The following is a 24,069-nucleotide window of genomic DNA, read 5'->3' on the forward strand; positions in this document are numbered from 1 at the left end:
AGATTTTTGGTAACGACGATACTAACCATGGTGTGCTACTACCGTTGTTTCTATATATGTTGGTCCTTGTTCTTCTATCTGACAGCTATATTGAACGCAATCTTCTAGCCACGATGAACCTTGAGGGGCACATTTTCCTTCCCATTCACAACCTAATTTTTTAAAAAGCGACAATATCCAATATAATAATTTGAAAATCGGCTCTCGAAAGAACACCTATAAATTTTGATTCATAATCGTATGTTAAAAAAAATTCAAATAAATTTGATTTTACATAATAACCTAATTGTTGATACCAATATCATCTGTATTTACATTTTTAATTATTTAATGCAGCTTACTTCATGTTTTGAATTACAAAAATAATGTATTTTAGTGTTTATGCAGCAATTATAAGTAGAGGATATGAAATTTAAATGTTATTAAGTATTGCAAATCTTTTTCAACGCCAATTTTACATAAACGTAGGTTGCTATGAAGACGTGTCAACAAAGCCACATTAAATCAAAATGAATGAGATGGAACATTAAACGTCTACGATGTGTCGGGAATCAATGTAATACGATCTAATGACGAATTGTTACATTTATCATCATAATATTCACATACCAACTTTTATCGGTATGAATTCTCCACCTCGGCACTTAAACTTGACACATTCGTTGGTTGTTGCAAGTTCCGTCCCCGCTCTTTTACATTGACCTTCGTCATCTCGACAACCTTACACGAAAACATTATACATCATTAACATACAATCACAAAAATGGATAGAATCATTTATAATGAGTACAGCGTTAATTTTAAGTAATGTATTTTGATAGATGTTCTCGCTATATGTCAATCGTTCCTTCAGCGCTGATATTGTCTTACATATCAATACGTTATATATTTGCATCACGAACGTGTACACGTGCTTTTCAGTCACCTTAACTCAAACCATGTAATACATGTAAGAGAGCTTCAATAAAAATAATGAATTCCAAAAAGAGAGAAACCTTCCAGACCACCATCAGACATGAATCGCAAATACGTGTACAGATGAAATATATGACTCAGTAATAATACCTGCTACTCTTTCTACAATTTTGACATCGTTGTCTGCTGGGCTGTAGACACATCTATATCCTTGACACTGATCTTTATCAAACCACTTAGCATCTATCTCTTTGCATTCACCTTTCCACTTGCAGCCTGAGAATTATAAAGATATTGGGTAACCTGACATCAAAAATCGATTACAAATGACAAAGCATCATAGTCAGTAGAGTACTCACCTCGAACACGTGCGCAATGTAGTAACGATATCATAGGTATCATTGGACGGTCAGTATAATTCATATTCGTCGCAATGGACATGTAGGACAAAGAATGATAGAAAAACGCATGCAGTACAGGGGCATACACACTTCAAACAATACGAACCAGCATTGCATTTATTTGCTTCAATGGTACAATATGGATGAGACGTATAGCATCAAAACTAAGTGACTTCATTTGCTATTAGACATAATTATGAACTTATAACATTGTGAACTATTACTGAAATACAAATGCATTTTTTTCGATGTTAAACTATAATTTGGAATGTGGCTTTCATGCTCTTATCAAAAGTTATATTCTTTTTGATAAACTTACTTCGGTTCACTGGTTCAAGAGATCTGGTCTTCCTGCTACAGGTGTATTCCACACATTCTTTCTTATCCATGTAGAAGTCCCCTGGTTTCAAACACCCTTCGTCGGTTGTACAAGCTGAAAACGTAGATAAATATCACCATTAAAATCAAATGAAAGTTTATAGATATAAAATAAAAATAATCATTGAATAAATCAACATCTAAAAAACACTCATTCAAATTTTCAAAACAACCACCAAACAATCAACATTGTCACACAGTGCCTTTTACTTACCGAAGTTCGAAATCTCGAACTCTCCACCCTCCTGACAGACATACTCAAGGCATCCGTCGGTACGCTTATCACCAGGTCTGTAACAACCACCTCCGTCACATAGACAGCCTAAATGGTAAGAGTAATCGTAACTTTACAAAATGAATGTTTTTATGTGGCATGGTACTAAAACCCCAAATTCTGTCAAAATGATTCACATTTAAGGAAACAATGTAATCTATGCATTAGGTGCATTTAATCTTCTATAGAGACGATAGCATTGAATTATCGATATGCATTCTTAGAAAACACAACAATTTCATCCAAACTTTATGATTTTCCTCAGCAGATTAAGAATATCTGGTGGAAAATTCAGCAGAGAAATGCTTTCTATGTATTCTTATAATATTGCAATGTGGGTGTGATCATTATGGCGAACAAAGCGGGATATTTGTGACAAATATTCTGTGTGTTATGAAATTGTATATACGAAACAATTGGCTATGAATACGGTAAACGAATTTCAGCCTCAAACTAAAAATAAAATCTACCATGAGAAGCATTCACATGTGTTTCCACGAAGTTGATTCCTTTCGATACGAGCTCGCATGTATACACCACACAGTTCTTCTGCCACGACTCGCCGATCTTGTAGCATTTGTTTCTCCACTTGCAACCTGGAAATGTTATACATAGTTGGTAATTTCTGATACCTTCTCAGATACGACACGCAATCTGAAGCGTCTACAGCATTGACAGATTACATTGCATGCAGTATGTAATGCGTGTGGTTACTATAATACTCACCTACTTCGACGGGCTTAAAATTTGAGTTTTTGTTACATAGAAATTTGTTGCATTCTTCTTCCTTCTTTTCTCCTTTCTGGAAACATCGCCCATCATCATTTTTACAGCCTAACAAAGGAAAGCATGTCATTTACAAATGATTAGCATACTTGTAACCTTAAAGAGTGTTATACGTGCAAGACAATATCAGTACAACGCGGTTTAAAGCTTATTTCAACATCTTTCTATGAGTGTTTGATTGAGGCCTGTATAGAGAGATTGTGATATCTATCATTTTCATGGATGATATAATGATGTAAAACATGAAGGCAAAACTGATAGATAAAATTCACAGTCCGTTTCATGCCTTTTGTAAAATAAAATCTTCGGGCTGTTCGTCAAAATATTAACCTGATCAAACCTAATCCTTTTACATTATATCAAGTTATTTCTATAAGCTATATTGATGTCCCTTCCGTGCAACAATCCCTCAAACCATTAATTACTTAAACATGGTTTACCTGTTGTTTTGGCATCAATAATGATATCATTCAATACAGGCGAGTATATACATCTGAAATCAGTGCACGATTCTGGATCAAACCATGTAGAATTGAGGGGTCTGCATTGGTCACCATCTTGACAATCTGTAAATTGTTAATTAAGTATGCTATAACAAAATAGAAATGTGTTCCACATTAATTAACAGTTTTTTAAAATTAATATCAACACTATCAAGTATGTAAAGAAAGTTTCTTCTTGATATAGCAAACCACCGGAAAAGAAATAATATTTTATACCAATGTCAAACTGCACATGGTAAAACAATGATAAGGTTTAAAGCCGAAATCCTTATGAATGTAGAATCAAGAAATTGACTCCGATATGAAACAAGATCAGGAATCCGTTGCAGATAACTAATGACAATTTGCAAACTGTATTTCAACATCGATAAACTTAGCCCAACCTTCTTTAACAATGACGAGTGTCTCCCGGTTTGGATTACATTGGTACGTTGTACAGTCCTTAACAGTTGTCTCTCCAGGACGCATACAGTTACCATCGAAGTCCTTACAACCTGAAAAGGACAAATTATTTTTTTTATTAAAGAGTCGAAAGTTCTGATGGAATCACAATTGTGCAGATCGATTAAGTTTCGTAAAAGGACAAATATGAAAACAACCTTGAGCATTCACAACAAATTAATATTTGGTAATGACTCTGAAACCAATATAAAACGATTTCTTATCTAAATAACTTACAAACCAATAATGAATATCTAAACGATATAAAATGTATTCTATGTATGAATATATATTGCTTTGTGCTATGTCATATAACAAATGCAATACTACAACACAATTTCATTTTTCATTTGTATAAGAAAACAAAAGCAATGGTACTGTCGATTTTTCATTTCAAAGGACCGTAAAAGAACAAACAAGCACATATTATTTTCAATTCAAATCTAACATAAGACATGAAAAAATTTAAATAGACAATTAACTGCATTATATAGTTGTTTCGTCCTTCTCGGACTTGTCAGTTGTTACTAAGGGCATACATATTGAAACTTTGGAGGCGAATGAGGAAATCAAAATTGGAACAGAGAAAAGGAATAATCTAATACGGGAGATGTACTAGCTCCAGTGTTCGATAAGTTTTGAAACTTTCAAATATAGGATGATTTAAGAGAAAAGTACTTATGGTTACTTTGAGCTGTGTCACTTTTAAAATGAATTACAGGATGTATGCGAGTCTACTGTCAGCAAGCTCGAGGAATTGTTCCAAAGATACAGAATTGAAAACATGACCTGTAACAGTGACGAATATGTTGAACGTCGTCAATACATGCTTACGTAAAATAGATAAATTCGAATCAATGTTAAAGGGCATTAACTACAACAGTTTTTCAATTAAAAAAACAATGATTAGTATACAATACCTTTTTCTTCATACGTGTGCATGATGACCTGTGATGGACTGACGGATTCTGATTTACACCTGTAACGGATGCACGATGACCTATCGATCCACCTGGAACGGTCTCGTTTACATTTACCTTGGTACATGCACCCTGTGATAAAAACGCGTTGTGATTATGATGAACCTTTCATTATTCATAAATAAATATTTCATTAATAACCAGAACATAATATAACAACTTATCATTTACGGTATGTTACAAAACAACCCACAAATTTGATTTTTTTTTTCATTAGAAATTAACAAACCAGACACAATATTTATGTCTTTACTTTTATCAAGAACAAATTAGATAATACAGCTACAAAGCATTGAACAGATGAAAAATATGAAAAAACAAATTCTTGTCGGTCTCTTACCGGTTTCGACAGGTGAAAATATTTCGTATTTGGTACATTCATATGTGACACACTGATTTTCATCGTCAGTAATTCGCTCACCGAATGCGTAGCACTGTCCGCCAGTTCTACAACCTGTAGAATGGAGCAGAACAATGATTTATGGTCAGAATTAATGAATGGCATTTTCTTGCATGTAGAGGTGTCGTTTACTTTTAAAATACGGCGAACGTTTGAGTTATAGATCAACTATTAAAAGCTAATAGGCAGAAGTACCTCCTCAGAGAAAAAAACCTGAGGCGGTGGAAAAGAGATCAATATTTCTACACCATATGTGATATTATTTATTTCTTCCTCCTTTCCTTTCAAAGTGTCGACTTGTAAATAATTTGAAACGTTGAATGATATCAAATGTGTTGCTCTGCGAGGATTCCGGGAAAGAATTAAAGATAGGTGATAAACATATTGTACATGTCGGTAGTAAATTCTCTATAAATTCAGATTCAGCGTCGACTGACGCCTAATCCAAAATTAGAAGTATATGTCTAAAGTTACAGACGCCCATGTCACTCTGGATTGCATGTGCACTTATTCATCTTTGTTTCTTGGGGGGTATTTTTACAAAGCGTTCACAGTTCACTTGAAATGTGTAAAAAACAAATGATGTTAAACTAGCCAATTCTTCAATCTTTTACAAAAGAAAAAAATCACCCCAAATAAAAGAAATAATTGTATTTATCATGGGAAAATATGTAAAAATAAGCATGCGATTTACTGATTCGGAGTTCTAAGATGACAAAATATATGAACAATACAGATATACAGTTTAGTAGTAAGACAATTTACCGTAAGGTGAACTCTGGATTTCCGGAAGATCTGATCCCTCGGAGAACAAGCATGTCTGCTTGACGCACTTATTCTTGTTAACCCATACATCATTTACAGCTTTGCACTTTTTGCGGAATTGACAACCTATAGAATGAAGTCACCAATATTATTATATGCAGGATTTAATTTTTTCACGTAATACTTGTATTATTCTTAACAATTTTGAAATGATTTGATATAATCAAACACTTCATCATTTTGCGGTTTTGTGAGAGATACTTCTGGTTGAAACCTCCTAGCCCTCAGGCAAGGTGAAACTACAGCCGAAATAGAGATAAAATGCTGTTCATCTAAGGCATTATCTTGAGACTTGCACCATAATTCGATGAAATTTGCTGCCATGTTCCATACTGAACATTAAAAAAAGAATAAGTGATATTTACCAACTTCTTTCGGAAAGAACTTAGCACCATATCCTTTCCTTCTTTCGCATTCGTAAGTCACACAATCGTTAATTTTTTGCTGCTTTCCGAATTTGTGGCATCTACCTTGCTCATCTTTGCAGCCTAAAACATACAAGGTTATTCACATTAAAGATGCTCTTATAAAAATAATTTACGTTCGTTTTTGTATAACTGTAGGTAATAACATCTAGCACAATACGTACGATTCCTGTGTTCTTCGTGCTCATTCACGTCTTTTTTCTTCTGGTTTGGGAACACAATTGTTTCTTTGTCAACAGTTTTAAATACGTATTCAAGTGTTTGCCTTTATACTTATCTTCGATTATTAATAAGCAGGGGCAGTAACTCACTTGTTTTCTAAATTTCCAGACATGGATACAGAAGTAAGACTCTATATAAAATTTGTTGAAAGACATTCAACAAAACCATATTTGCAAATATTGTTTGAATAACATTAAGACGATCTCATTTGAAATTGTCATCAAACCAAGAAGCGACCTGGACAGAGTATCATCCATAAATTGGTCTGAAGGGCATGTTTAAAAAATAAATATTTTTGTGCAAAACTCATAACACAGGGTTTCTAGAGACACAGGTTAATGAAAATTATGGAGAAGTTTTATGGTTATCGTCGTGATCTCTTTGACTCTTCTTAACAGCCATGTTTTATTCACCTTGTACTTTTTCAAGAATTTCCTTTGTTCATATTCTGCCATACTTTTCTAAAACTTGAGTTCGGTCATGGTTATGCTGACATGTTGACGTTTCCTTGTTGCTCACAAGAAGATCCAATAAAGTTAAGATCTCTGATGGTTTAGCAAGTATATAGGATCGGATAATAATTTTTATTTCGTTTCGTATTTGCTCTAACAATAACAGAATTACATATGAAATTGTAACTTACCCCAAAGAAACCTTCTCACTTTTGGAATTTCAGCGTCATCTTTCTTGATGCAGGAAAAGGTCAAACATTTTTTGTCATGTTCCCACTTGGAATTAAGGTACTTGCAACTACCTCGGAATTCACATCCTTCAAACACATAAACGAAACTTATCAACATAACTCCTATTGAAGAATGACATTCTCCGGAAAACAGCAGAAGATAATTTAGGTAAAATATATATCCATATCGGCTTCGTTTGATATAAACAATCGATATTCGCCTCAAGAATGCCACAAAATTCAAAAGAAAGTCAATGTTTTGCTTATAAACATGAAGCATAAGAGTAATACATGGGATATTCAAACGATAATTGTCATTAAATGATGTTGACGAAAGTTATCATTGCATCAATGACCATTTATGACAACTACACGAGAAACGAAGAACTTCATATTATAAGAAACTGTACAATGAAAGCTTGGGATAATGGGGACAATTTTCAAACAAGGCATATTTGATTGTGGTACAACAGCGTCGGAGTGACGGAAATATGGAACTCAGCATGGATATGGAAAGACATAAATATTTTCCATCATATCAGACATGAATCTGAACGCAATATGCTATTTCCTTATCTACCTTACCTGCCTCCACGATTCGGAAACCATTTTTAAAACACTTATATGTCACACAAGCCTCTGTTTTCTCCTGACCGCGCCAGTAGCAGGTTTCGTGGTCGAGACAACCTATGAAATACAATTGACATGCATGCTGAAAGACACGGGCGAATACAAATCACATATTGTATATAAGAAACTGAATATAGCTTTTAAGATGATTAAGTACACATCACCTTTTTCCCGCTTATAAAATATTAAAAATCCAAATGCGTCTCGTGTCTTATTTCTCTCCATGCCTATTAAAGTTCTTTTACTTAATTTACTCTAACGTCACCCCACAGCTTGTGTAGAGTATACATTGTTTTGCATAAATCCCACACCTTAATGTTAACCTAAAGTAATTAATAAGTAGAAATTTCTGTTTTACATTCCTATCAAAATATATGACAAAAGTGGACAGTAATGGGTGATAGATATCTAGTTCTCTGTTTATAACTCACCAGGTCTTTCCTTCTTCACTGTTTTAATGAAGCCGGCTCCTTCATCCTCCACAACACATTCATAACGTATACAGGCCTTCTCGTCCTTAATCACCTCACTTACATTCATACACTTGCCATCATGGGGACAACCTTTACAACAAACCATGATCATTTTCTATTTCAAATTCGTAATGACGTCATATTTTATATAGGATTTGATCCCTTAAGTTGGTATTAATAGATACTTGCATCATGTCATGCTTCCAACAATTTAAAGGGATATTCAGATTATGTCGTTTTTTCTTTGAATTTTAAAGCATTTGATATTAGGTTGTTAAACGTTTAAGTTAATTAACTAATTAATGAATTACTTCTAAAAACAAGATTGAATTATTCATATATGGATAAGAAAAATTCAATTAAAGTCCAAGACATATATTTCGAAATCTTTCTCCGGTTAAATGTTTTAACAGTAGAACATACCAACTGATAAAGGCTTCATCTTGCCGTCAACACATTCAAACTTGATACAACCATTGACATCAGCTACTTCAGCACCACTTCTCCAACACTTCTCCCTGTATGCATCTTCACAACCTTTTATAGAGAAAATGTTATTTACAATTGTTACAAAAATTGAAAATCATTATTTAGAAGATTTTTTGAAACAATGTTCTAATCACCATATTAATTCTATGAAACTAGGTAACACGAATTATTTCTTGCCGAGGTTGGTCTCTATAGGTCACTAACAATTTGGGATGTTCAGAGAATGATGCAACCAATAGCTTTTACCTATTCTCAGCTTATCAACGGAAAATTTCAGTCTTACATAACCAATAAACTAATAAAGATAGAATTCCTAATTTGTTTATATATCTATTAATATGGAATGTTAGCAGTAAAATAATGATTATGGAAGCTGTTAAAATCTATTTGTTTCCACAACCGACTTGAGTAATAGTTTTTGACATTTTCTCAATTGAATTCATTAAAATCATATAAACATGAAATATTATTTCGGTATCACTTTGATAACATAGTCATAATATCTTTTACCGTGAATAATTTCCTCAACTGACACTCCTTCTTCTTTTTCAACACATTCATATTGGACACACTCATCTTTACTGAACCATTTTGAACCAACAGCTTTGCATCCATCTTTCCATGGACACTCTACAATTATACAATGCAATCAATCAACCGTTCATATAGAAGATTCAAGGAATGTAAAAGTGTACTGTTTACATTTTACATGATACTCGTAACGAAGTTGAAATGCCATGTACCGATTGATGAAAATATAACTTAAAGTATCGCTATGTAATACCAAGATTTGCTTCCCTTTACACATTTAGTTAGCATTGTATGGCAATGAAATAATACATATCATTGACCTTATCTGAGAAGAAGAAAAACAATGTCTGTACCATAATGACACAATTTCTAAGAATTTGTACTATTTTGTAACAAAACGCGATCTAAGTCATTGCGCAAAGTAAATCAAGTCTCACTTATGACATATTAATGATAGTGGTCGTTATCGAGTAATTAACAGTAATTACTTCAACACAATATTAGTTAATATGTTTACTAAGATACTAGTGGTATAAAGCTAACATGCACTATTCATCGTTGATGTTTTTCTCTGAAACGTTACTAATTAAAGTAATTATGCAAAGTTTAAATTGAGATAAATGTCGAAATCGATGACGTAACGATGATAACAGCTTGGCAGTTTTCATGAACAGTTGACAAAAGTTGCATAATAGGATATCAAATATTATTTTCCGTCATTAGTTTATGAAAAGTTAAATAGTACAATGCTTTCGCATCTATATATTTTTTGTTGTTTTTAGGGAAGTAACAAAGCTAACCTTCGGCTATAGAGTTGAAGCCTTTTCCATCAGACATACATTGGAACGTCTCACAGCCCTTCTTGATTTGTTCTCCTGGAGCGTAACATTTCTTTTCATACAAACACCCTATACAAACAGAAATGTATTCATTAATTAAAGTTTCCCTCCTCAAAAAATTACTGCAAACAATTTTCAAGTGCACATCCGTAAAGAATAATTATGCAAATGAAACAATTGAAACGTTTAATTAGAAATGTACCTTCAACATTTTTGCGACTTTGTGTTTTCCTAAAACTAAAATAAGACAATGATGACCTGGAACCGGTTTTAACATCGTACTAAGCATTCATGGTCGTAGATTAGAATGTAAGACATATCTATAACTATATATATACCCTACTGCCGATGCACCCCTTGCGTAAGTATACTGTTTATAATGAAAATAGATAAATAAATAATGATAAATAAATGTTGACTATGTATCATACATCGTGACAATTATATCTTTATTAAACATAACAATGCATTTACTATCTTAATAGACCTCGAATAAATTCAAAATTGAAAAAAAATCGTTAAGATATTTCTCTACACACTAATCCATTCCTTCAATTTTGACGATACTTTGTTTGAAATACGAAATTCTTCCATTTTCACATAGTATTTACTATTGTTTTTCTTATTTTATTTGACACTTAAGACTTTGTTTCATTAGCCGTTTATCTTTAACTTTTCCAACAGCGTTGAACAAAGCTGTGCCTTAAGCGTGATGATATCAATTTCCATACTGTGATTTTTCCATTTCTGGATACCAACTTTTCTGCAGCCACAACCTATGGTGTTTACATGTCACAATTAATTCGATATGATAAGATATGTTCCTATTATCACTATTTTCCTGTAAGTCGTCAAAACAAGTCCTCAAGAGATGAAGCTTGACGAAACTTTTAAGGAAGTTCTACGATCGCCGTAGTGCTATCATCGAGAAATGTTCTATTTCTTTGTGCGATATGAAGCTGGACGTGTTTTATGCTCGTTAGTTTGCTTGTTTAATCTGTTGTTCTCGATTGGGGACGTGGAATTACAAACTTGGATTGACCAAGATTTACATAAAGCCAAATGTCGTCGATGAAGCAGAAAACGTTTACTCTTCCGAGACACATGGTCTCGTTCTCCTGGTACGTTTTCATGAGTTCCAGTGTAGATCTCTCCTTAGGTCATATATTGCCTTTGAGATTTGAATTATTATTATTTTGTTATGTTGCTATAAATGCAGTAAGCAATCCATTTGAATGATTTATATTTTGAGACATTTTCTTATCCGCTTGTTGGCACATTAATAAAGTACTTTAGTAAATGGATCCTAAGTACTAAACATGAGAGTTATTGATTGATCTAAAGTCGGCGACTTTTAAATCTAAAAGATGCGTGTGACTGTGTTTAACTTTGGCTTCTCTAACTGTAATATACGTTCATTTTTTCTGAAGCTATCTCCTGTTATGATTTCTAGATTTTATTGATTATGGCACAACTTTGAAATTCTTTCATAACATAAATTGCTGGTTTTAGTCATATAACGGTCGTTACTAGTTTTAAGTAAAACAGGTTCTTCATTTTTGTACATCATTATATAATGTTTATGTCTTATGATTCGCTTTCAAAAACCTATTGAAGCTCTTAATACTTGAAACATAACGAACTAGTTAAGTACGTTAAGAACTGAAATATATAGTGTCTGTCATATAATATTTAGCAAAAAGCGGATTTTAAACATTTATCTAACATTTGGATTTTTTTCTCTTTATCCAGCTATATCATAAATATTATACCAGACAATACTGAAGTAAACAAAACATGCCAGTTTTCAACCTTTTCAAACAAAATCACGAGCAGATTTTTTTTTTACAGTTTACTATCATTCGGAAATTCTTTTCCGTCTCTTCATGATAGTTGATGTCACGACTATTACACCAGCATGTCTCCATATTAACGTTAAGACTAAATCTCACCGTATGGGACTTCTTCCATGACAGCTGCAGCAGTGATAGGGTCTTCTATACAGGAAAACGTCAGACAGTCGTCATAATCTATCCATTCCTGACCAATTTCGTAGCACGTGGATTTGTATTCACACACTTTAAATAAAAATACATTCTTCAAAAAATATTCAATTTTAAAAACAATTGTCACCATTTTTTTTGTCAGAATCTACATCTTGAATGAGGCTTATGAATTTTTTTTTTTTAAAGTGGTGTTTTTTATGTCGTGTTTCAAAATAAATTTCTTATGTATACTTTTATATATGTGTATGTTATTCCAGATTATGGACATTACTTCAGGTGGGTTATATATAAACCAGTGATACTAAACAAACTGACTCAACATGGACTTTTGTGGCACACAACTAGCCTTCTATCGAGGTGTGCTGTATATTAAGGGAGCCATGTATTAACTTTGATTTAAATGGCGTACCGTACGACACAGATCATGAAAACCAAATTAGACTGTAAGCTTCATTTAAATGGTAGTTCATATATCACATCCAGTAAGAAAATTTATCTGTGACGTTTCTTTTATTTCGCTGTCACTTTCATCAGGAGAATGGCCAATGAGGAGTATTGGCATTGAGGTATACAATATAGAAAAAAACGTAATGAAACTGAAATCGAAATCAGCTCTGCAACACATGTTAGAGAAATAAGCATCATACACTTATATCTTTAATTGTGGTTTATATAGTATAAATATATATCAATGTTGATTTGGTAATTGCCGGCGTTCTAGGGGTTAAATGTTGTTCCTCTATCCCTTATAAAGTATAACAACGTCATGATGAACGTTTGAAAACAAGCAATTGTTTGAAATATTGACTCACGTGTTCTTCATATGTGAATTTTATATATTGTATCTTGTAGGTCACTTAACAACTTTAAAATCAATATATTACACTTGTACTTACAATTGGCTCGTAACACATGATCAACACCGCAGATTTCTGTGACGCAGCTAAAGTCCACACTACGCAACTCTCCAGGCTTGTAGCATACTCCATCGCAGTCTACGCATCCTGTATATGTTGATTATTGTATTGTTAGAGCAAATTCTCTCCAATTTTTACAGCTAATGGCATATCGAGTTGATTCCTTATTATGTACGGGATAGATAGCGATAATATTGAAATATGAGTGTCTCGGGCTTTACATTAATGATTTACCAAGAATGGAAATTCATTATGATATTAGCTTAACGAAGAATTCCTATTCTAATTGGCCGGTGATGAAAATACTGATAACAGACAACTGAGGTTAAGGGGAAAGATCAAAACATATCTACAAGAAAGATTAGTTAAATTTGCTATACATCAATCGCGTTTATAAAACACATTTAAATGGTACTTCAACATACCATTTGTTAGTCCGAAATATACAGCTCCTTCTATGTCGTCAGCTTTGCAAGTGAATTCTTTACATTTGCCCCTGTCTTCCCATTTATCGCCAATATTGTAACACACTCCATTGTACTTGCATGCTACAATGTCAACATAAAGATAATGAATGAGATATTCTGACTACGTCATTCTTATTCAAACGTGAAGAGCGAATGCTTTTGCGTTGAAAAACAATTCGATAAACACTTCGTGTCATCTTTAAAAGAGGAATGGTAGCTAAGTCTCTGATATGGCAGTAATGAAACAAAAGCAACAATCGTATGTATCCTAGTTATGGTCAAACTGAAACATTAAATGTTTTTACAAACTGTAACGTCACTATTACAGGTTTACAATATTTTACATCCCTCCTTCGTACATACTGGAATGGTTAATTTCTGAAGGATGTTTTTTGGTTTTGGCACGATGTGATTAATTATTATAAGTGTTCCTTGTCACCACCATTCTACCATTTATATATTACGTGGTATTACTTTGTTCGACCACTAATTTTACAGAATTCTGTTTTTATTCATTTTACCGTTTCTACATGAATATGTTTTTGCAAATAATTATCTCTTTACGTTGATTTTAAGTTTGAATCACAGTTTTGGTTTAATGTCGACAATCTTCTTTTCATTTTCATCAAGTCTAGTCCCTGACATCAGTATCGTGTGATTTATTGTTATTTACCTGATTCTGTTCTCTTTAATTTGCCGTCAGATCCACATTCGTAAGTGAGGCAATCATCTACGATTGTTTCACCTTCTTTCATGCAATTTCCTTGGAAATCACGGCATTCTGTAAGTGAAGAGACATGAAACGAATAACAATCAATAAGAAATACGCGTCAGTAGTTATAAACTTTTAAACAAGTTGCAAAGAGTTACATGTAAAACATAACTTCGAAGATAACCAAGTTTAAGATTAAGTATTATATTTTAATTACGTACCGAGTTCTTTAATCTTCATTGTTGTGATATAGCCGTCCTCATACTCTCCTTGCCTGCAGTAAAATTGAGCGCAAACCCCATCCTTGCGCCATGTAGAGTTTATCATCTTGCACTCATCCTTAACTGGACATCCTGGCATATTTGATAATAAAACATGGGTAGTTTATTGAGGATTATCAATAACTAAATAATAAACTTTATTTAAATGTCGTTACTTTCGAAGCAGAAATGCCGTATATGATCGAAATAATTTTCTTTTTCGAAAACAAGGGCGGTTCACGTTTTTATCGCTGTTAATCGAACATATCGTTTTATTGTTTAAATCAAGGTCTAAAAGGTATTTTTTGATTGAAAGAAGTAACAGCAATGTTAAGAATAACCGTTTATGCTCGTCATGATTGGATAAAAACAAGGTATTCCGCACACTAGTGCTTTGTCTTTCTATGTGCAAGCTGTGTTTTTCATACCTGCGCTTATCAAATCGAAGCCACCTTTGCGATTACACTCGTATTCAATACATTTTGCTTTTCCGACAGCCCCTCCTTTAGGTACACATCCTCCGTCCATTTGACATCCTGAGGATCGAAGAAATAAATGTGTTTTTCTGAAAACTTGTCAGGATTTTCTGATGAATTAAGCATTTAACATCAAAGGATTTGTTTACATATCGCTTTATTGAATTTCAGAAACAGAAACAGAAATACCTGCCAGGTAAACAAACATCGTTACAAATTATACCTGCAACTCTTTCACGAACAACAGCTTTCTTTGTTTTTTCATTGTAAATGCATTTAAACTTGGTGCATTCATCCTTATTTTCCCATTCCGCATCTATCTCATAGCATTGGTCTTCGAAGTCGCATTCTGAAAATATCACGATTATCGTGTTAATTAGTCAAAACCCTACAATACTGCCGTACGGAATACAATTATGTGAAGTCATCTCTTGATACCAGAACAAGTCATAATCGTGAAGATTACATTTTGATGTCACGGGGGGAACAACTTGAAAATCAATTTACATTTGCAAAATCATTTATTTGTGATATATATATATGTTTTATACGAGGTTGTTGACATTTGAATGAAAGTACCAGCTAAACTCACCAAAAGTTCAATAAACTGAAAATTATTTAAACCTATTTACACCGTCCATGCATCGTCCACACACATGTACAATACAGTATCTAGTGCACAACTGTGAAACAGGATCGAACATTTTGTGCGGTTTGGTAAAAATTGTTGACTTATATAACGAATTGAAAACTCGTTTAGTTATGATTAAATAACGATCACAAGCATATCAAAAATTGATCGGTAATTATAAAAATCGAAATACACACTGGACCCTGCATATCTGAGTCTTTCTAGTGAGGAGTGTATATTTTCAAACCTTATAGAGTGGTAAGTGGTGTGCCTCAGGCAGCACAAATTACAAACATACGGGTAGATACATGGTAGGTCTGTACCGGCTAAGTCTAACATGCAACAAACACAACACTTTAAAATTTTCCTGAATATATATATATATTTGTGTAAAAGTTGATAGCAAAATGACAGTGAAATGTGAAAGGAAATTTGAGATTTGAGATTTTTGATGCTTCAAGGCGAACAAAAAGAGGCGAAAAATAAAATTTCACATTTATAATTATTGCTCCAACACTAAGACTGCGACACTTTGTGAACAATATATTCTTATTTACAGGTGTATAGAGCTATTCAGTCTGCGTGATAGATCTTCATGTAACTAACCTATAGATTAATAGCTTAGATAGGAATCATACCTAATTGTATTCTCGTATGTTTAGATGATAAATAAACACCATCTTACGTTTATTTATAAGTCATTGATAAATTGATATCAACCATGATAGAATCCCACATCTATGAAATAGAAACGGACACCATGCACACAGATGTGCAATATATAATACTGCGTCCAGTTTTCCTGTCGTGCAGACATAGTGCGTACCTCGAATATCGTGTAACGTTGTGCGATCTCACAACTGCAATAAATCTTACATATTTTATAGTAGTTTAAAATACATCCCATTACAATGACAAGGATTACGTGATTTTGTTTAATAAGAAAGCAAAATGGTGTCTGAATAACGAAGTGTTTGTTGTGACATAATAATGACATTGGCATTTTGAATCATTGTCATTATTTCAATAATTTGAAATTAAAAAGGAGTTGAATACTTACGTATAGAGTCGATGACGAAATCATACAACTGTGTGGAGTCGTCGTATGTGCATACTAACTCATTACAGCCATCTTTAATCGCATCACCAAGGGGGACACACTTTCCATCGTTTTTACAGCCTGTTTCATATCAAATTGTAACTAAGTATTTCAATATTACAATCCTACAGCCATTTCAGGTTTCAACTAAGTATATCAAAATTACAGTCTGCTTCATTTTCCATGCATGAGGATAAAGATTGATAGACATGACCAGCATTTTATTTTCAAACGTATGTGCTTTTATATTAAGAAAAGAATATATATGTTTACTGATTATCAATAACTTTGATATAAGCATAAACCTTTCCATATAAAGTGGATTTTGAGTTAGATTTCGTGATGGCCTTATCAGGGCTAAAGCCTATTTACATACTTAGATAAGTGCATGTATGTAAATGAGTAGACTTACCAGCTTCGAACGTGACAAATTTCACTACTGATTGATAATTTTCTTCAACTCGTTCACACTTGAAGCCGATACAGTGGCTGCTGTATTTAAATCCTATATCTCTACATACACCGTCCGGATCCATACATCCTTAAAATATAAAAACATACTTTAAGGGGGATTCAAATTTGATGCGAAATACTGACAACCTCCCAAAGAAATTCTAGCTAGTGATACAATATAACATTGGAAAAAGTGTTTTTTAGTTCTAAGAACGCATCGCGTTCGCGATACCAACATCATTTCCTTCCTGTTTACTTTCCTCTGTGATCAAAATATCAAAATTAAACCATCGTTACAAATTTCATTTTTAATGTCTACAAAGGTGAAGAATAACTTAAAGCTAAAAAAATAAAGTCACTGAAATATGCACATATGAAATATATCAACTTGCTGTCACATTAACTTATAAAATATCAATTTAAAAAGGTGGGGTTTCTAAATTACCTAAGAAGTGCGTTTACAAAACTGGTATTTAAGTCAAACCATGTACATATGCAAGAATATAAAAATGAAAACACAATATATATTTTTCTTTATTTTTTAAACGAAAATTAAACATGAACATGCTGATAATAGCATGTTTGATATAATTTATTCAAAGCAAGAAGTCGAAGTTTAGTTAGTGTTGAGATATTTTCCTATGAGATGATGAGAATAAAAACGTGAGGACGAAGAATATCACAGTTTGTGATGAAAGATGAGTTTGGGCAATATGGTCGGGCTTCTGATTGAAATTCTTCATGCATAGTGTGCATTTCGAGTGGGAAGACTAGCCAACAAATTGGTGTTTCGCCAAGTATCATCATCAATACCAATGTTTCCCCTGCAGATTGAGGTTTTTTCTGATAATTCTTAAAACACTTAGCACACATACCAATCTCTTGATCACCAGTTAAGTTATTACCATCTGTTTTGTAAAAATTAAACAACCAGTTGTGCTTCGGAAGTCTTGGTTTTAATGTCTCTCCTAACGACAATTTACAACCCGTAACTACACATCTACCATTTATTGTGATAACGGTTCCGTATTATGTTATTATGTGTCTCCGTCTAAGAAGAAAATGTAGAAAGTAAGAGAACAATTGATTGTATTGGGGTATTTGGGTATATAATATATTGTTGGAAGATTAGTATAGTAACTGTCGGTCACAGATATTGTATTTAATGTCCTAATTATTATTTAAAGATATAATCATTCTATGACCTATCGGCATTACTTGTATGCGTGCAAGGGGTTGTTATTTAGATGGAATGCCACATGTGTGAATGAAGGTTTGAAGAGTGTAACAAGATGTTAACACTTTGCACAAATGGCGAAGTTTCGATCTTTGGGCAGCGTAAGGGTAAAAGATAAAGATATCTATATGCTTGTTAACATGGAGGACATTCACAATGCCATTTGTTCACAAAAATTGACGTTTTTCCTAAAAAAAAAAAAAAAAAGTAATATCGGCGTAATACTATTTTGGTATTTTGGTAGTTACTTTATGGTTAAAACTTTCCTATTTTGTCAGAATTATTTTTGTTTTGTTTTGTGACAATCGGCGTTTATAGTTTAGTAATTTAGTTACATAATTAGTAAGTTCATCATCGATTAATTAGGATTAAATGTAAAGCCTAGAGAACCAACTTTGATGATACAAAGCAATGTATCGGTGAGAGGTCTGGAAGGGTGAACCATCTTCAGGCCGACTCCTATAGGATATAAGCATTGCTGGAAACCAACACCTTTGTCAGTCAGCAAGTATCATTACGCCGGTGACCACGATTTGGTAAGTAAGAGAGCGCCGATGTAGACCCTAAAAATGCTCTTGTCACAATTATATTGAGGCTGGTCATTTTCGATGTATTTAAACATTCGACTCAATGTTGTTGATATTTACCTGCGTCTGTCATTTCCACTTCACCCACAGCCTTGCCATCCTTATCTTGTCCTCGTTTACATTGGTACGCTTCACAAGTCGAATCATCCTTCCAGATGGAATTTTCCTCGATACATTTTCCTTTTACTCGACAACCTGAAGAACACAACGTCATACGTTTCAATAATAATATACCAATGTGAAATATCCTGGACAAAATGTGCATATAGACAACATATAATAATAAGAATAATCATGTATTAATAAAACCAGTCTTCATTTTCTTATGAGTTAGTTTTATTGATGGTCAGAAAAATGTTATCAATAGTGTATTAACATACATAAACACTCAAATTGAATACCTGTAACTGCTTTCTACTTGCAACGCGTATTCAATAAATGAATATGGTAGACAAAACGAATATATAATGCATGGAACAGAGGGAAGATTTTCCTTTATTTATTAAATTCTGAACCATATTTATCCGGCTTTTTAAAAATACCTATATATTGTGATATCATGTTCTGTACTTACCGACATTTTGCAATTTGACGTTAAATCCGAGGCAGAAGTTTCTATCATCATCAAGACATTCACTTTTTCTCAAACATTTGTACCTATTACACCCATCCATTTTCTCTTCATCCCAGTCCATACAGCCGTTAAATATACATCCTATCAAAAGGAAATATGTATCTATCTTAGAATATTAGAAATAATTATACACAAATTGAACATCAAAAAGTGGAGTGCTTCATACGCATATTATGAGTCTTCAATCCCCTAATGACAATTCATTTCAATCATATGCAAATGTTGGATTGATTCATTAGCACAAATATCTCATTTTAGGTAAGAAAAAGAGTTGTCGTGGATGCAACTACCATATATTATCATGTTATCAAGTATTTATTCTTCCTAATTCTACATTTGCTTGAAGAAAAATCTTTATTGAAGAAAGCAAATCACCTTTCCACGCCTTGAACCAACGGCCATTTTGACAAGTGAATCGTTTGCATCTTGAGTTTACCACTTGTCCTTCTTCGTAACACGGATCACCTATACAAAGAATAAACGTGATATATTATTACTGGCTTATAGCTGTAGGATCAGTACGTATGATAAATCAATGAAAAGGAAAGCTTGTCGACTGTTCATGGTTAAGTTTTTGTTTATTATTGATATAATAAAGAAGATTTTGTAGCTTATAACGAAAAATATGTACTTACCATCTTTAACTGTTGAAACCTTCTTGATTACTGAAAGAAAAGTTAAAGGTATGTTTTTATTTGATAAAATATACGACAAATGCTGTAATTGAACCGTTCCGAAATATCTTTTTCCATCTATTGTTAATAAATCGCTTTAATAAAACACTTTTTAGGGTAAAGAAAACACTAATGATTTTGAATTTTTAAGTGTAATTAAAGTTAACAATATCTTTATTTAATTTGCAACTATCCTAAATAAAACACTTCAACAGTTGCAAAAATATAAACACGCAGATTGTATTATGCATTCAGACAATGGTCTTTTAGGCTCTTGCAGAAATATATCTCACACTAAACTGCCGATATGTCTATAGAATAGTTTTTTGAATGGCAAATAATATAACAAAAGACTTACAATATGTAAGCTGCTAAAATCTTTAACGACGATAATAAAACATAAACTAGTTTAAAGTAAATATCGCATTTTTCACAGAAAGCACGTGATAAAATACCTCTACAAATCTGTTTGAAAATGTCCGCCCTGAGACTGTCCATAGCTCCGTATGAATCAACAAAACCGATATTTTCGTTGTCAACCATACCGTTGGTCGCAATTGATCGTAAAAGCTGCTTATTTTCTTCTTTCTGATAAGCCTTTCCAATTCCCATGGCAAATATTGGTATTTTCTTCGTTCCTTCTCCTTTCCACAACTGCAGTTCCTTCTTCAATCGTTTACCAGCTTCTACATTTGGTTGTCCGTCACTAAACAATAGGACAAGATCACCGACCTCGTTTCTATCGCCATTGTCTTTATTGAACACGTCTGTTCGCACGGTACTGAGTCCTCCTGTCATATTTGTTGCTCTGCTCATGTAGGTCATCTTTTTGATCGCACGTTGGACAGCTTCTGTGCTGTCGTGAGTATTAAAATGAAACTCGACCTTTGAATATGAGGAAAATGATACCAGTGCTACCTTGACAGAGCCGGTGTTTATTGCATTTTCATTAATGAAGTCCACTAAAAATTTACGCATCAGCTTAAAATTTGATGATCCAATACTTCCGGATGAGTCTATGAGAAACGCTAGATCTATTTCTCTTTCCCCACATTCTTCATATTCTGTAACCACAGTCTTTTCTGCAATTCAACAAATGGCAAAAGTGAAATATGTCAATTACTATAGTATCTTATTGGAAAATAGCATTCTAAATGGAAGAGATATAGTTTTCATGCATTTGTTATGTAGTGTTATGGTTGACGCTGTTCTTTGAAGTACGCAATGCTGATATTAATACAAGTGAATCTTTTGAGACATAAATATACGAGAAAAACTCCTAATCATATTTACACGAACTAGGTATTTCACAGTCAACGGAACACTGAGTCCTTTCTACAGCTTTCGAATTCAAATTGGCGTTTCATTCACTTAAAACACTTATCAAAACATTTATAATTTCTTCCAATAGCTTAACGTGTTACATTACTGAAACAATGTTTTGCATTAGTATTTATAAGTCATTATACATTAGTATTTAATTAAATAACGATATCAAAAGACATCAAATACGAACAAAAATGTATGCATACAAGAAGCAGACACAAACACAAGTATGATTACAACGATAAATATGAATTACTTTCATTATATAGATATAATTTGATTTAGTCAAATTAAATTGTAAAATAAAACACTAATTTCATTTCATGTGTAACATAATTATGTATTCGTTTGATTGCCATAAAAAATAACTCGTTGGACAAAATGCAAGTGATAATATCGGGTAATGGCATAAGAATAGAAAAGAAATATACGAACGTGCTGCACAGTTCCATATCAAAGACAGGAACAAAAAGAGGGGCAACTGCATGTTTGCCAAATTTTGATCCTGCAAAAAAGGAAAAATAGAATTACAAAAAAAAAAAAAAAAAAAATGATCTTGAAATATATTTTAAACCTAATTATCCATGACAATTAAATTGAAATCCGACCTTAAAAGTCTTAGTAATGTATTTGATAAAAGTTAAATATTTTATAACTGAGATTGTGTATCCCATGATTTTGTCTTATTTCGTATTAATAAACATTTCGCCAAGGGGCTATAAACTAAGTATTAAAGAACAATTTAAGTCATATAAAGGAATAAAAACCAAGTGACATTTGGTTATGGAAACTTTAGAAGCATAAGCATATATATATGGTTTTGATATGGATTAAGTATAAAACTAGAATAAGAGCCAAGATAAGAATTTAAGAATAAGATCAATACAAAATAAAAAAAAATTACACTTACCCAACCTTTCGAGTTCTAAAGTGGAAGAAACTGATTTTATCTAGTCTGCCAAATGCATTATATACTACACATGCGATCCAATGGAAAGCGACATGTTGTTTGCATCAGCATATAACAATCTTTGTCATACTTTACGTCAAGTGAGAATCACCTAATATATCACATTGATTGTTCGTCTGGATGACTACCAGACAAAATAGATGTGTTTGTTTAATGTACTTACCATATGCGATCAACAATCAATAGTTCAACTTTAAACCGAAAATAGTCTTACTTATATATAAACCTTTCTTACGTGAAAAATCGAATAATGTCCAACAGATGTGGTTTATCGATTTTATTAGTATGGTCAGCAGAAATGACGCATTATAATCAATGTTTCAATAAATCTTAATAATGTTTTGGTAGTCGCATCCACGTATGAATCAGAGTTTACCACTTTTTTTCAGGATGAAGAAAATAGATGAGAAGAAACGGTAGGAAAACAACGAAAGAGTTCAAACACATTAATAAGAACACTTTGGGTCATTTCAATATCTTGAAAGCAAACGACCTTTACACTTTGAACGGACTTTGGGGGTGTTAATTTTGTGTTTTACCTGATCTGATCTTCTCAACGGTTCCTCTCTAGTCCCCTGCTCTTTGTCTGCCTTCATTGATAATCTTAATCATTGTTTGAAAGTTAATTTAATTTGATACAATTTCCATCATAAATTAAATTTAGATAACAAAAGAGGATTGCTATTTTAGTAATAATTTCACCACTTCAGAGATCAAAATAAATTTTATCTTGTATGTTTCAGCATCTATACAATATATGATGCAAGTAGTAACCATTGTCTCCATGTACTTTAATTTAAACTCTCATTCTGAAATAAATGAAATAAAATACGCAATCTAGTTTCCTGACCGCTCTATTGTCGAAATGCCGTTCCTTACAAGAAGTGCTTGACTTATTGTCAAGGCAGTCCGTAATTAAAAACTTCTCCTTAATCTACGACACACAGTATGTTAATAATTGGCATAGTCGAGTGACGTTATATTCTTAAAACGGACAAAGCAATATATGGAATTACGATAGTAGCTTTAAAAAAACAGCTCATATTTAAGCTTGCATATTCATCTACTTGTATCTTCTGAAACCATGTGTTACGAGTTTATCTGCCAGTTGACGATTTCTTGCACGAAAATCGTGATAACTGGAGCAAACAATTGACTATCGAATCAACTGTGACATGTAAATCTTGGTTGGTGGTGCAGATTTGTTGCTATTCAGAAATGGAACACTAACAATAAAGAATTTTGCAATCGTCCGCTTATCATACAGCTTTGCGGAAAAATGTTGGATTCGTAGTAGGAAAATATTGAGATAAGTGGGTGATGTAGAAGAGTATGTTGTTTCAATGATTTTCCAATTCTGGTGAATCAAAGTCTTGTTATTTAAAGACAGGATGTCATCAATATGTCTCTTACCTTTGTAAGGTAT

At 32.9% G+C, this 24,069-nt stretch overlaps 1 protein-coding gene across 1 annotated transcript; it reads right to left on the reverse strand.

Annotated features, from left to right (window-relative positions):
* Positions 1-21: 21 nt before the first annotated feature.
* LOC132543642 (uncharacterized) lies at positions 22-23,239 on the reverse strand. The gene is made up of 35 exons (XM_060207158.1): positions 23,183-23,239; positions 22,109-22,178; positions 20,803-21,429; positions 20,309-20,338; positions 20,049-20,138; positions 19,614-19,754; positions 19,100-19,234; positions 17,175-17,303; positions 16,724-16,843; positions 15,256-15,381; positions 14,985-15,092; positions 14,518-14,649; positions 14,258-14,365; positions 13,543-13,665; positions 13,097-13,204; positions 12,147-12,272; positions 10,156-10,263; positions 9,335-9,454; positions 8,759-8,872; positions 8,294-8,425; positions 7,818-7,919; positions 7,194-7,319; positions 6,269-6,391; positions 5,844-5,969; positions 5,019-5,132; positions 4,619-4,750; positions 3,641-3,751; positions 3,195-3,320; positions 2,695-2,802; positions 2,439-2,564; positions 1,909-2,016; positions 1,636-1,749; positions 1,066-1,191; positions 610-720; positions 22-152 (listed from the first exon to the last, which is right to left on the reverse strand). The coding sequence occupies exons 1-35, from the start codon at positions 23,237-23,239 to the stop codon at positions 22-24; spliced, it is 4,488 nt and encodes a 1,495-aa protein (XP_060063141.1).
* Positions 23,240-24,069: the final 830 nt, after the last annotated feature.

This window comes from Ylistrum balloti, unplaced genomic scaffold, assembly GCF_031769215.1.
Source record: "Ylistrum balloti isolate Yb309-2 unplaced genomic scaffold, AGI_CSIRO_Ybal_v1 Utg369760, whole genome shotgun sequence".
Taxonomy (NCBI): domain Eukaryota; kingdom Metazoa; phylum Mollusca; class Bivalvia; order Pectinida; family Pectinidae; genus Ylistrum; species Ylistrum balloti.